Source organism: Nothoprocta perdicaria, unplaced genomic scaffold, assembly GCF_003342845.1.
Source record: "Nothoprocta perdicaria isolate Ctin4 unplaced genomic scaffold, notPer1 scaffold_50, whole genome shotgun sequence".
NCBI classification, from domain to species: domain Eukaryota; kingdom Metazoa; phylum Chordata; class Aves; order Tinamiformes; family Tinamidae; genus Nothoprocta; species Nothoprocta perdicaria.
Window position 1 is genome coordinate 3,338,443 of NW_020455755.1, and position 15,114 is coordinate 3,353,556.

General features: G+C 49.0%; 1 protein-coding gene across 4 annotated transcripts in view; it reads left to right on the plus strand.

Moving 5' to 3' along the window:
• The first annotated feature begins 245 nt into the window (after positions 1–245).
• Positions 246–15,114, plus strand: part of PHF12 (PHD finger protein 12) — a 30,777-nt gene continuing 15,908 nt past the window's right edge. For 3 of the 4 annotated variants that reach the window (XM_026047784.1, XM_026047785.1, XM_026047787.1), the window contains exons 1-3: positions 246–347; positions 633–814; positions 15,038–15,110. In XM_026047784.1, the coding sequence (XP_025903569.1) occupies positions 282–347; positions 633–814; positions 15,038–15,110 (321 nt within the window). In that variant the 5' untranslated portion in view covers positions 246–281. Of the gene's footprint in view, positions 348–632; positions 815–8,766; positions 8,976–15,037; positions 15,111–15,114 lie in introns of those variants that run through there. The other variant, XM_026047786.1, reaches the window with a different exon arrangement.

Below are 15,114 nucleotides of genomic sequence, written 5' to 3' on the forward strand. Positions count from 1 at the left end.
GCGTCGGCGGCGCCGCCTGCGTGTGGTGCGCGGTGCGTGTGCGCGCGGCGGCGGCGGCGGCGGGAGCGGGGCCGCTCCTCCCCCCCCCATTGCCGTCCCCTTCCCCGCCCGTGCGCGGCATGGCAGCGGGCGCGGGGCCCCCCGCAGCCGCCGCCGGGCCCGGCAGGAGGAGGAGGACGCGCCAGGCGCGGCGGCCCGTGGGCTAGGCCGCCCGCGCCGCCTCGCTCCCGCTTCCCCGGGAAGGGCGGGGGGGCTCTCGGGGCCGCTCCCGGGCTGGATGAATGTGGGAGAAGATGGAGACCAAGACGATCGTCTACGACCTGGACACCTCCGGGGGGCTCATGGAGGTGAGGCCCGGCGGCGGGAGCAGGGCACGGCGCGGCGGGGGGGACACGAGAGACCCGTCGCGGCGCTGCAAGATGGCGAGGGGCCCGGCGCCCCCCGCGAGGGGCCCGGAGCCCCGTGGCCATAGAAGGAAGCGCGGAGGGAAGCGGGCGGCTCGCCCAGCCCCCGGCAGCGGCCCCGCTGGACGCGGAGGCCGGCGGCGGGGCGGGCCCGCGCCTCGCAGCCGGGCGCTGGGGGGGGTCGGGGTCCCCGCCGGCCCCCTCAGAGCCCCCCCTGTGTGTGCGCAGCAAATCCAGGCCCTGCTGGCTCCCCCCAAGAGCGAAGACGGGGAGAAGAAGAGCAGGAGGCCCGAGAAGGAGCCCAGGCGAAGTGGCAGGGCCACTAACCACGACAGCTGCGATAGCTGCAAGGAAGGAGGGGATCTGCTCTGCTGCGACCACTGCCCCGCTGCGTTCCACCTCCAGTGCTGGTAAGGCTCCGGCGGCGGCGCCCCGCGGCTCCCGGCCAAGGCCCCGGCCTGCGCCGCGGCCTCCGGCGGCTCCCGCTTCCCCGTTAGCTCCCCGCTTTGCACGGGGAGGGGAAAAGCCAGGGCCGGGCGCGGCGGGCAGGGACAAAAAGGAGGCGCAAGCCCCGGCGGGCCGTGTCCCTGCAGCGCGGTGGTCAATCTGGAGCCGCCGAGGTGCAAAGTCGCACCCCTGGTTGCTGCGGGGGGGGGCTGGGCGCTGCGACCCCCACCCGCCAAGCCTCGCCAGGATCCTCCTTTTTGTGCCGAGCGGCGGCCGAGGGGCCTGGAGGAGACGCGAGGCCGGCGGCTGCGACGCTGCCCGCGCCGGCCCTTCCACCCCTTCGGAGCCCTTAACTTCCCCTCCTCGCCCTTTCCGAAGGGAGCGGCGCCTGGGGGGGCCTCCGCAGGGTCGCGGCTGGGGGGGAAGCGGCGGTTGCGTCTCGGCGCCAGGCCTGACGTTCCCGGCGCTTCCGTGCTGCTGCAGCTGCTGGGAATAATGGAGGTTGCTGTCTCTGTGTCTCCCTGCCTCACTGTTTACAATATGGCGACCTTCCTTTAAATTATATTTTTATTCTCAGCGCCATTTTGGCTGCATATGTGACTTTCAAACCCTCGCCGTGCTCCCGGAGTATCTTTAACGTGGAAATACCTTCCCAGCGTAAATGCAGGCCTCCAGACTTTAGCATTGGCCGCGTTTTTTCTTTTCCCTCCTTTTTCCCCTTCCTCCTGACGCTTTAGAGCTGCTTGTGTCGTGCGCCGGAGGGCCTGCTGTGAATTCAGGGGGAGCTGGGTCCTCTCGCTCGGAGTTGGGAGGCTTTGTTGATAGAAGGCAGATCCTTTTGCATGCAAATCCCAGGGCTGTGTTGGAGGTGCGCACGGAGGCGGTTGCAAAGCCGGAGGTGGAGGCTGCAGCGGGGAGGACTCTCGTGCCTCCTCTCGGAGCTGCTCAAGCCACCAACACAAAAGAGCCCCGGCAAAGGCACCTGAACTTTCCGCCCCGAAGTTTTTTTCTGCGTCGGGAGCCCAGATGCATCAAAGGCTGCTTTACCCGTATCTCTTGTTCAACAGTTGACGCAGGCTGGCGGTTTGTGTTAAATTAGCACAGCCAGAGTGGATAATGGAGTGGAGGAGGGAGTGGGGCAAGTCAAACAGCTGGAGCTCGGGAGTGCAGAGTATTCTTCCTTAGGGGAGATTTTTTAACCGCATTCCTTTCTCTCTTTCATGCTTTGGAGCTTTGTTTGCTGCCCTGTTACAGCTGTCTCCTCTCTCTTTTTTTCCCTGTTTTTTTTCCTTCCCTTTTGCTTGCTGGTTATACTGTGTTTGTATGCTAATTGCAGGTCTCTGAACATTTATTAAGCTGATTGCTGATACCAGGAAAACCGAACGTGCGGTCACAGTTCTGCAGGGAGTGTCCCGTTAGCAGCGTATAGCCAGACTTGCCCAACAATGCTGTAGTGTGCAGCCATGACATCATCCCTCTCACCCCGAGGAAGTACCGCTGGTGGCAACGTAAATTCGCTAATATTTACTGAAAGGTCACTAGTATTTTCTGTCTGATTTTCTTGATATGCCTTATTTAAGGTTTAGGTCTTGTATAGGATGTAGATGCTTAAAACTTGGGCTTTGGGCTTTCAGATGCTACCAGAGTCAAATGGAAACACATTCTGAGCCGTCTCTTACTGGGGCTACAGTGGTTTGCTAAAACTTGATGTTTAGATTCTGAGATGGCAGCTCTGTGGTTATAGCTGTGGAGTTTTGTAGTTGACTTTATCCTAGTTAATCCTAATTGCAAATGAGCCCACTTTGTGCATGGTTAAATCAGGCTAAATTTCATAACTTAATTTGGCAAGTTTCCTGTGTTTGCAAGCGGGAAATGGTCGTGAAAAATCAGACATCTGTAAAGCTTTGGCTATGCTCTAGTAGAGTCAGCTGTATTTAAAGAAAACTCTGGTTAACTAGTCACCTTTCGCAATAGGGAGAGAAGACAGAGTTCTGCTTATATCTCACTATCTGTTACCTTTCTTGGGATACCTCTTTGAGCATTTGGATGAGCCCTGGCGTGGGAAGTGGAATAGCCTGGAATTGCCGCGTGCGGTCGGATAGGCTGCTTCTCCCGAAGACCTCAAGTTTGGGCTATATTCTGCCTTCCTGCTCCAGGACCTCTGTTTACTACTCATCCAAAGCCTTCATCCAAACCAGGTGGTTTCAAATGGATGATGCTTGGCTTTTGTTTTCATGTTTTTCTTCCCTTCACCTCCTACATCTTGCATAAAGTAAACTTCCATTTTTGGATATAAACTTAGGCATAAAGATACCACTTGAAACTTCCTTTCTGCCTTTTTTTTTTTTAGTAGTATTGTTTAAAGAACAGCACCTGAAATGCAGTACTTGTTATAAGTAATTTGATAGCAACTTCAACATACCGTTCTGGCATATTGACTGAATTGCTGACAGCAAAATTGTTCTTCAGATACCAATTGTAAGGTTTAGGGCTGGCTTGGTATATTAGAAGAGCTCAAATTGGTCTAGGATGTGTAAACAGGAGATGGAGAGGTTGTATTATAAAAGAAAAAAGAATGACAAAGGGGAGTGATCAATCCAAGCCATGAAGGAGGCTAAAGACAAAACCAGAAATTAGGCCAATTCAGTGGCCCATGAAGTAGTTGTGTGCCTTCCTGTGTAGGAAAGGCTCCTCACCACCATGTTGTGTAAGGCTCCAGAAAAGCAAGCTAGCTTTATTAGGTGAGTACATGGCTTCAGATTTCAGTTGTCTCTGCCTTAACTTCAAAACAAAATTGGCAGGTGGGGAATCGTGTGGGTCATTTTTTTACATATTCCTTCTGGCTGGGGTGGGAGGGCACTTTCTGAGCCCTGATGGGCGCTTTAGAGGCTATTGTCTGTGCCTGTACAGCCTGTTCCTGCAAGCAAGTCCTTAGATGTGATCCAGGCCTGCTTTGCAAATGTTCTAGTTAGCACTTGGATGCTCACAGAGATGAGAGTAAAGGCCTTAGCACTTAAACCTGTAGGCTTCTGCAGAAAACAGTGTGTTCTCAACCAAAACCCTCAAAAAATCTCAGATCTGGTAATATTTCCCTTTTCTCTGATAGTAAATACCAAGTTTTGTTGATACGCTGTGGAAGTGACTGTTCTCCTGAATTAATGTAGCCAGAAGTGAGCTCACGATTCATCTGTTGTGGTTTTGGCTCTTTTCAGAACACCCTGTCAGAATCACTAGTTCAACAGAAAACTCCTCCTGGAATTAGGAGGAGAGCAGGTACTGTTAGGATTATCAGCCCGCTTCCAGATAAACAGGCTTGGTGGGAGGGATATAGGAAAATATAAATTCCTTTCCAGATATTGTTTCACCAAACTTGGATTAATATCAGGGTCAGGTGACTTTCTTTAGGTTTGAATTTCCAGAGAGATTTTTTTTTTCTTTTTCTCGGTTTATTGTTTCTTTGAAAACAGAACGTAGAATTTATCGTTCTGAAGTCTGGTTTTGGTTACGTTGTCTGCCTGTAACCTGCTGCTTGGGAAATGGCGCAGAGAACGTTTTCATCCTGTTGTTCTCTCTTTAACTTGGGCCTCTTGGAACGAACTGCGCTTCTTTACATGACTGGAAAAATATCTTACCCAAAGCTTCCCATATCCTACCCCATTTATATCTTTTAGATACGTGACTCGGAGAATACCCCATGCTTTCGAGCTTATGGTAAACTTAATTCATGCAGAAGTCTGTTTGCAAAGTGACTGATGTTGCAAATTCATTACAGCTTCACTGAAGGATTAGAAAGATCCCAGGGAGAGGAAGAGTTTAGCTAACGAGCTGGGGGAGGGGAGCGACACCGGGAGGGAGAACTAATGGAGAACAGTTTTGTTTTGTTTTGAAGTCCCTTTGCCTCAGTTTCTGGTTGGCGGAGCCCTCTTCGAAGCAGCGAACCTCCCTGAATGCTGCTGCTGGAAGTCCCTGGTACAAACTGCTGGCTTGGAAGCACCGCTAGCCTTGCAAAACGACCGAGTTGCCTAAAATTAATCGGCTGCCTGTTAACGCTAAACAGCCAATACCAGTGAGACTGCCCTGCAAAAAGACCTCCCTTCGCTGTTGGACCATCCTGTGCCTGTCCTGGGATAAGTATACTGCATCCTTCCCGGGCCTACTAGTGCCATCAAACTTTTTGCAGCACTTGCCTCTTCATGTTTATATTTGGAGCATTTGGCTCTCTTTCCTCTGCGATTTGGCAGTCTTCTCTGAAGTGCTGTTGTCGAAGAACTGGAGTAATAGAGTTGCAAAGAGAAGGAGACCAAGCTTAGCTACTCGGAGTTTGCTTATTTTCTGAGTCACATCAGTTAAATGCTTCACACTCAGACTGGGAAAAAAAAAAAAAAAGTTGTACTTTACTTAACTGGTAGGGCATCAGTAACTCTTTCCGTGCCTTATTTATGTGTAAAATTGTGTAAAATTCCCTTCCCTCATCTTGACATTTGCTCTGGCTTTAATTCTTTATGTGCCCATTCTGTGGGAGGGCAGGGAAAGGTTAGCTATCTATTGTCTTAGTTAATCACTTCCTTAATGGGCATCTCTGGCTGCCTCAGGCTTTCAGGTGAAGCTTTGAATGGACTGAAGTATTTGCCACTTCAAGGCGTAGCAGGACCTTTAACTGGACTAAACCTCAGGCCTAAAAATGAACTGAAGAGGAGTAGTGTTTCAGTACACTGACTTATGTTCATATGCCTCTCATACACTGGCACTTCAGGCAGCTTTGGAAAGGCTCAAACTTTACAAAGGACTTTTTTTTTGGCATTAGACAACTGACAAAACCTTCTCTTAACACTTATTTAAGTGCATTTTGAAGTTCAAAATAGGTTGGTTTTATTCCAAGCATTGATTTAAGTGCATTTATCTTAATTGGTACTTTTTTAACAGACCACAGAACAGGCAAATAACTGAGCACTTATTCTGGTGCATGTTTAGTTCTTATATTTTAGTAGTATTGAGGCCAGCATGGTCTACGTACAGAGCAAGAAAGAAGCAGTTGCCCTGGCCTGGTTTCTTAGCGCAGAGTCACTTCGCATGCGCCTGCAGATGTGGTAACATGATCACTCTTGGCAGTTCTGTTAAGCAAAGTTGTACCAAGGAAATCTTTTTGCTCTCCCAATTTTGCCCTAAATTGCTCCCTGTGAAACCAGATAAGGTCAGCCTAAACCCCCGAGCTTAAAAGGCACCAGAAAACTCTTCATTGATGGTAAAAACTTGGTGAGCTAATGTAGTTGGGGGCCTTGCAGCTGGACTCTCACCTGTTTGTGCACGTGCTCCTGTTCAGTTGAGTGTGAACAGGTTTTGCAGTATAGGCAGGAGTACGTCCGAGCTGGGCATCCACATCAAGTTGTGGATTGCTGCCGTTCTCAAAATCGGCGTGAAGCGATGAGCCTCGGAAGGCATTAGGATTCTGTCCAAACCAACACGGGGGCTGTGTAACTGCTTAAGTTAAACTTGTCTTCGCTCGTTGCTATTAGACTAACGCCAGTCAGGCATCCGTCATTACAGGAAGCTGTTTAAAAAGCACGACATATTGAGACTTGGTGAAAGCTCTTAGCCGTTTTGCCCCTTTGCTCGTGGAAAGTGATGATTTTATGTGGAGTGGGTCGAGAAGTCTTCTCCCTGCTACTGTCAGGCCACCTCCTGAAGTTCGTTATGGTGCAGCAACGTCCTTGGGGGTAGAAGTCTTGGCTGCCTTAGTGGCAGTAGCTCCTCTGGAGCTGGTCCTTCCTGGTGTGTTGGAGCTGCAGGTGTGACTCACGGGAGCCTTTCAGAGCATGGAAAGGTGTTCCCAAAGGATTTCTAGCTCCTCTAGGCACTTGCACAGGAAATTCTTAATTGGATTAGATTCATAATACTAATCTGCTAATGGTGGTTTGTTATGGGGATCTTAGCTCTGTCTTGTAAATATATTCACCTTAATTTAGCTTGCCTTGTGTCCTTTTATCATGCACAAGCTCAATGCTGTTAAGGTTTTACAGCTGCCCGCGGATCTTACAGCTGGGAGTAGGAAAAGAGCAACTAATTTAGTGTACGATAAAGATATAATGCTCTCTCTGTTTCCCTGAGTTGTTGCTTCAGGTAGAGATCATAAATGGAAAGCTATATTTGCAGGTATGTTTGACATAGTGCTGTGCTTCTAATTTGGCTGGTAGGGAGGACCTCCTGGATGGAGAGTGTCCCCGTAGTGTCCTAGTCGTCAGATTGGTGACTGCAGAATTGTGTCTTTCCAGTAAGAATCAGGACCCAATCTGTGTTTTGCCCCCGGAAACCATCCTTTATCACTTTTGATTTGTAAGTATTGCTGCAACAATGTAAAAACACCCATGTAGAGTGTCTCCATGTGTAGGAAAACTTCATCAATTCCAACCTTCAGTTGTAGCACAGATTGAAACAGTATTTCTGCATAGTGATGACACAAATATTTGTTCTGTGTGTCAGTCTACACAAGTGGATGTTAAACTGTATCTGTTTCTAGCCTGACTCAGTAGTATGTGTCAGGTTCCTGATTTATTTTTTTTCCCTGTGTTTCTGGAATCCCACTTCTTAATCCTAAAGTCAGTAACAAACAGGAGTCTGCTGCGAAGAAAGCAAGCAGTAATTTCCAGTTAAAGAAAAGGTCTGTCGTCCTGAAAACAAGTGTTAACAAAGTGTGAATATGTAGGCAATACAGCCCTTTGCCATGGAAATCACATATAAGATTTTTTGTTTGTTTGTTTAAAAAAAAAAAAAAAAGGTACATCAGTCAGGAAATGAGCTTGGACTTGTGAAAATGCTCATGTGTCTCAGTATAATATGGCTTTGTTCTAGGGATGTGTGCTACTGGATTCCAAAGGAGCGAGTGTAAGGGAAAGCATCGTGCCACGCTGAGTTACCAGCTGAATTTGTGACTTTGTGACCTAGCCGGATTATCAGAGCTGGATTCTTCTCCTTATAGTACTAGAGCTTCGCTGCCTCCAGCTCAACAGCTCACTAAGTGTCTGCCCACCTTCCTCTAAAGAAGGCTACAGCACGCAGGAGCTCTCAGAGCTGAGCAAAAAGAGTGGTGCACCTTCTTTTTAATAAAGAAGTTGACAGATATCAGTAGTAATGTAATTACATACCCTTCTGGGTGTGGAGTAAATGCTACCTATAGCCAGGAATGAAGAAGAAAACCCTATAAATCATCCTTGCAGTTGAGGTATCAGATCTTGAGGACAAAAGGCAAAGAGCATCTCAGCCAGCTGGGGGAAATCTAGCGCCTGAACCTGACTGTAGCCTATTTCTGCTGACGTCTGCGCTGCACGAGTCACTTGAAATGAACTAGATGGAGCTGGAGATTACTGACTAACCCTGCAGAAAGCAGTGGCCTGAGGATGCAATTTAGCAGGCTGAAAACCCCATGCTGAATTTCTGGCAAGCAGTAGTGGTTGGTGTGAAATACCTGCCCGTGCGGTCTCTGACTTGGGGCAAGGCGGCCTGTGAGCTTCCCGGTGATCGTAGTCTAGAATAGCAACAGGGACAGGATATAAAGGTGATCCAGAAAAACTGAGAAAAGGATTTATACTCCACTTTAAAGCTTTTTCCGTGTGTATTTTTGTTGCTCCTCTTTCCTCCTTCTCAATACTTTGAGGAAAGCCTGGTCCACATATAAATATCAGGATTATATTTATGATCTTCATAACTTTTCTTGGCCTCTTCTTGCCACCTTGTTGCTTCTACCCCTTCAACTGTCTCATTTGGACACATTGAGCTTGGCTGGGGCTGAATGTTCATCTTTCAGAAGCCTCTCAACTTGCCCTCTGTGCGTGTGTGTGCAGAGGGGGTGGCTTTGTTTACACCCTTTTGTCTTTTCTGTGCTGTTCTTTAGAGTCAAGGTTGGATGAACTCTGATTCTCACCAGAGCTATGTTGATCCTCCGGCCTCTTTTCTTCCGCTTTTGCTGCTCTACATGTCATCCTGCCTTAAGATGGTGCTGTGAAGATCTGAATATTCAGTAATGAAGCTCGCCATTGACTACTGTCTGCAGAACAGATGTAAAGGCGTGATGCATGGGAAAGAAACTGGAGTCAGGATGTGGAAAATGTCTAGATACATATTCACAAGGGTGTGCGTGTGTATTTTTGTCTATGTTGTATGTGTGTGTGTATCCTATATATTTGTTTTAATGGAAATTTAATATCCTGGAGAACACTAACTTCTTGCTATCCGTTAACAAAGGTAATACCTAATGGGTTGTCTAGGGAATGGTCTCTCTAGGCCAGGTTCTTTCTATAAATGGAAGAAACTAATTGCATCAGGTCATCGCATGTTTACATAGAGCCTATCTAGTTTATCAAACACTTGTGGTCGTTAGGCCTTTGTCAGAACAAAGCTTCGTGTTGGTGAGAACTTCCCTGATTCCCTGGAAGTCTTGAGGGTTCCAAGGACACGGGGAAGAGGCTGGAAGTCACAGCTACTTGGGGACAAACAGGAAGGGTAGGGAGGTGGGAGAGCTTCCATCACGGTATCCTTAGACTTCTTCCCAGGACTAGAATGGCAAGAGTGGATTAAGGAAGGATGCAGGGAAGTGACGTTGGTTTTAGCTTTTACAGGATGCTGCAGTTCCCTGTACACCAGGGCTTTGGCTTGTGAAACCATCCTGGTGCAGTTCTGCCCTCAGAGGCTTGAACTACCACTCAATGTGTTTTGATGGGATGAACAACAGCTCTTCAAGGAGATAGAAGGAACCACACAGTAAATGCAATTTTGGAAATAATGCACCTGCCAACACTACTTCTTAAACTTCTAGTTTGAGTCCTCTTCTGCTTCTGTTCTGGCATGTGGATAGATTGTGTTAGTTTGCCTCTGTCTTGCATTGTATTCCTCCTGGTTTTGGTCTGGCTGTAAAATGGTGTTTTAATTCTGCTTCTGTTTTCTGTCTGCTTCTCAACCCCTATTTCTAACTCTGGCCGTGCAGTTTGAAAGATGCATGCTAAGCAGATGCAGTATTCCAGATGATGGGATAATCAGTGACCTATGAAATGCTGTGGCATTTGGTCTTTTATGTTCCCTTCCTTTCTCAGTGGCAGTCAAAAAAATCATGAATTGAGCTGCCCAGTAATGTCCAGGTTTCCGTGCTGGATGTTACCATTTAGAACTTTAATATTCATGTCCAAAACTTGAATCCCAGTGCAGATAACCTTATGCTCTCAAGCTTTTTCTGGTTTTCCTGGTTCCCTCAGGGAAGGGAGTTGTGCAGAAGGTAAATACAGTAGCTGATGCTCCATAGGTGATGTGAATAGCACTGCTAGTATTAAGCAGGTATAACTTAGAAAACGTGAGCTGAGTTGAGATCAGGAATTGCTGAAACGGTTGCTTTTGGGGTGATGAGAACACGCTCAGGGGTTTGTGAAGAACAGGTGTCTGAAGGGTGATGGGGTCCGCTGTGGTGCTTGGAGGATCTGTTGGTTTGTTGGGAAGATGGTCCCTTGTGCTCCCGAGTGTCTTGGCATTGGCCTTACTAATAAACAGGTGGGGCTCGTAGAATTAAATATCTGCTGTTGGACAACTTGGTAGAATAGTTTTTGCTGAAGAATAATCCCGCTTACTGGAATGGAGGGAGAGCTGACGGTATTCCTAATCGTTCACGAAAAGTAACGCGGTCTCATTTCTGTTTTCCCAGGAAATAGCAAATCCGTCTTTGGCCCGGGCCTGGCAGCAGGAGGTGGGAGAGTTGCAAGAGGGCAGAGCCGAGAGAGGCTGCAGCCAACAACTGCTTTTGGGGGGCTCGTGTGCCCTGCCCGAGCACTGCGCCCCAGGTGCCCTGCTCCTGCAGGGCACGGAGCGGCTGGGAGCAGGAACAGGGAACTTGGGCACACTAAAACTGCTGCAGAGCACTGAATTAGTTAATGCTGCGACTTTCTCGGGTTCTCAATGGGGCGCTTGTAGTGCGCTGACAGTGTGGTTGGGTGCCTTGTTTGTTTTCGTTACGGCTGCCACTGAGGAAGCCAGGGCGCCTTGTTCTTTATGAAGCCGGTAGAACAGCTGTAGCTGTATCCATCATTAGGACAAATAGGAGACCTATAGAAGAGCTGAAAGCCTTGTTCCTTTAGCTGGCTGGCAAACTTCACCCGCATCCTTTTTATAAGCCTGTCATTAACTCTTCGGCAAGATAATGAGAAGCTCTCTGGGAAGGAGAAAACCTGAGGGAAAATGTTCTTGCCTGGATTAGTTTTTTTCCACAGCATTACTCTTTGCTGCTTTTTAAGAGGAGGAAGAATAAGAAATGGTTCTTGAAAACGTTTGGGATCAAAGACAAGTTGTTCATGTGCCGGACACGGGCTTGTTTCCGTGCCCAGGTACCCGGGGCCGGTGGCTCTCATGGTCTGTGTGCGGAGCCAGGCCCTGCTCTGGGCCGTGTCCGCGGCTTCGTGCACAAGATGGCCCCCAGGAATGCCCTGTGTAAATAACTCACGTTTGCTTTGAGTGCTTCCTTTGCCAGCTGTGGTCCAGTTCGTGCTGGAGAAGGTGCCGTTCCTCTGAGCGCTGTGTTCTTATTTATTGAGGTCAGCAAAGTGGAGAATAATTACGGGATTTAGGCTAACAACGGGCGCCTGATGTATGAGAGCTCCAGAGTGTGAAATTGAAAAATTAAGTGACTTGATGCTATTGTTTGCTTGATTAAAAACTGCTAGTATACAATAACTCTTGAAGGCTTTTGATTTCCTCGTAGCTATTTAAACTTTATTTAATCGAGACTCTGTGTAATGTTCGGAGCATGGGAGCTAGTCCAAAAGTTGACAAGAACGAGTCCTGACAACGTAAATCCCATACAAGCTTCAAGAGGCACCAGTTAATTTTCTAGAAAAAGCCATGGGACTAATACTGCTGGCAAGCAGCTTGGGGTCGGTGAAGTGGCTTTTGAACATGCAGTTGTGAACATCTCCTTTAATTTTCAGAGGCCGTGTTTGAATTAGACTTGCAGACGTTTGCATAGGTGCTAATTCTGAAAGAGTTGTCTGTCTCCTGGATTCAGGGACGAGCTTGCTTTGAGCAGAGGGACATGGGTCACGCCGAACACCCCAGGTAAAATCACAACCTCCTGTGGCGACAGAAGGGGAAACCTCCCGAAATGAAGACTTGGCGACTTTTCACACAGTAGCCTGATTCTTGCAGGGCTCAAAGTAGGGGTGTTGAAACCGAGGAGGAAGCTGGTGCTGCGGAGTCAGAGGTCCTGCTGGCAGCAGCTCCATCGGCACGGAGCGCCGGAGAGCTGCATGCTAATGAACCCGGGAGAGATAGAGAGAAAGTGGCCGCGCTGCCCGTGCCAACGCGCTAAATCCCGGCTTGGTTATGAAGATCAAGTGGCTCATTCGGATTTAAAAATTAGTTTCTCTTATGCTCGCAGTAAAAGGGTGAAGAATGTGGTCATAACTAGTCAATTAAAGCAGCATTCTTTGGCGCTTCCTTGGCTTTATGTTAAGACCCAGGAAATGCTCTTTCCTTGAGGAGAGGCCAGCAGTGCAGAAACAGTATTCATCAGTCTTTGTTAGTGCAGCGAGCTGCCTTGATGAACAGTTCATTAACCAGGCGAAGCAGAATCACTCTTTTAACACACTTGCTGCAGCAGGAAGGCCTTGACAGCAGGCAGAAAGCTCAGGAGGCCCGGCTGGGAGCTAAGAGCTTCGCTGCTGGGCTCAGACCAGCGTTTTGCCTTCCTTCCACGGGTCTTTTTTAGCACCAGTGCTTAAAATGCTTCCCTCTTTGTGTAACTGGAAGAGAACTCTGTGTGTAGGATGTGCTGGTTGTGTAGCAGCTAGTGCCACGTTTCTTATGTTTGAACTAACCTAAGCGTTCAAGAAACCTGGTCTAACTCTTCCAGCCATCTCTCCAGCTTCCCCGTGCTATTAATTGTTTCCTTGCAAATTGTGTAACATTAAGGTAACAGTTAAAACAAATAACCCCAGGCATCTGGCAGCGCGTGGCGTTGCGCGCGGCGCGGCCGACGTGTTTCCAGTTCAGACACGCCTGTCCGCCGCTTCACAAGGCTGAAATCCACCACAAACAAATCCCAGTCTGTGGTTTCTTGTCCTTGGGGTGTTGGGAGCGGCGAGTGGGCCAGATGAATCCGCTCCGACGGTAATTACACATCTAAGAACTTCGTTTCCAGCAGGAGTGAAGACTGAGCTGCTGCGGGCTCCATCTTAGGATTGCAAATGGGTGCACAGGGCAGCGAGCGCCCGGGGTCGCTCGTTACTCTTCCCCTCACCCCCCAAAATCTATTAGCGAAGGTTAGATTGGTGCAGGGGGCAGTTCCTGCCTAAGATTTCGGTAACCTGCCAGTAGTCGAGGCTTTGCTGATGTCCCGCGGAGCCCGAGCCCGGCTTCGTCCGAGCCCTCCAGGACATGAGAACCACGAGGAGCAGGTAGGTCCCGGCGCGCGGGCGGGCAGAGCGCCGCGTTCCCGCGCGCCTGCGAGCGCCAGGCCCCTGGAATCCGGCCCTTTCCTCAAAATGGCTGCCAGATGTGGCAGCTCCGGCGGATTCCCCGGGGGCCGGCACCGGCGCGCGCGGCCTCGCAGGCCCAGCGCTCCGGGATGGAACGGGAGCCGCGGTGCCGGGGAGGCTCCGCCGCGCGCAGGGCAAGGCTCCCGGGACTGTGCTAGAACAAAGGACGGGTGTTTGTTTTTACAGTCCCAGCCTGGAAGGCCGGGCTGGGACCCGGTGCGATTTCCCTGCGCTGTGAGCGGGGCTCTCCAGGAGGAAAGCGTCTCCCTTTGCCGCAGAGCACGCGGGGCTGGCTGCTAAATACCCCTCTGAACGTCACTAGTTTGGCAGTTTTTGAGATTTCTTGTAGCTTAACCTGGATTTAGTTTCCTGTTGGTCTGCAGATGGAACAAACCGCATAGAGGCTTCTGAAGTGAACAGCTTCGTTAGCTGCCGGAGTTTTCATTACTTAGTTCCAGTTTCCTGTGTGTTGAACGTCCTGATGCTTAACAATTAATATCATTCCCATTGGGTAATACTTCTCCCTCGCCCCCACTTGCAGAGCTTTTCAGCAGGTTTAACGAGCTCCTTGCTGGTGTGGCCATGCAGGGGGACCAACTTGTGCCCTGGTCATCCCCACTGTAGCCAAGGCAGGGCTGGCAATCTAGAAAACTGAACTTCAGCTGCTGTGCTATCAATTGAGTTTTCAGCACGAGAGCGAACATGAAACTGCATAAGAAAAGTCTGCTAAGTAGCTCTACCATCTGTAAGGCCAACTTTTAAAGTATACCTTAGCCCTGCTGTTGGGTGACTAGCTGTTTATCTGACAGCATGTGTGCTTTTCCTGCAGCAGTCAGCAGTTTGCTGAAATGACAAATCTTAATGATGAAGAAGTGTTGGGAAGTACACGAGCTAGGAAGATTTGTAAGGAAAGTATATCATCTAACATATGCTGCTCTGCCTTTAGCCGAGGAAAATCAGCTCTCAAAATAGCCCTCCTTACTCCTTCATCTAATTTGCTTTGGTTTATTTCTAGCATCTAAATGAGAATGTCATTTTGGTGTGGTACAGCTCTTGTAGTAAGTGCAGATCCGTGTGTGTGGGATGGATCTCGCGCTTCGTAGCCAACGCAAGCTGCAGATACGAAGTTATTTTTAAGGATATTTTGGTTGTCTTAAGATAGAAAGTGGTTTCCATCATTAAGTTAGCGTGATGGAGGATGGAGTACATTAGAAGCAGTGAGTAGACTTCATGGCAGCTTTTCAGTTGGACTCACACTGCAAGTTCTAGTGACAGAAATGCCTGCGTATGTGGCTGTGCTTATTGCACAGGAATGTTTAGTATTACACTGAACAGTCCAGTTATTTAAGGAAGAGTTGCTTTTTGAGGGAGGTAAGTGTGTGGCACACAGATGAATCTTACGTTTATTTTTGCTATTTAATTCTAAGATTCTTCCTCCGAAAGCAGGGAGCATCCTGGAGATGAGGTGGGTATCGTGGAAAACCGACTTCACTCGTGACAGGAGGTGTCTTGCTAAGCGGGACACGGGCAAGCAAACCTGGGCAGGATCAGCGTGTGGAAAGGAAGAAGTGCCCAGGCCTGGACCCTGCAAAGCTGCCAGCCTTAAACTGCTTGTAAACAAGAAAAGGCCTTTCAGAAATAACAGTAAAAAAAAAAAAAACATGTTTTGCTTTTCTCTTACAGCAACCCTCCGCTCAGTGAGGAAATGCTGCCTCCAGGAGAGTGGATGTGTCACCGCTGCACTGTGCGCAGAAAGGTAA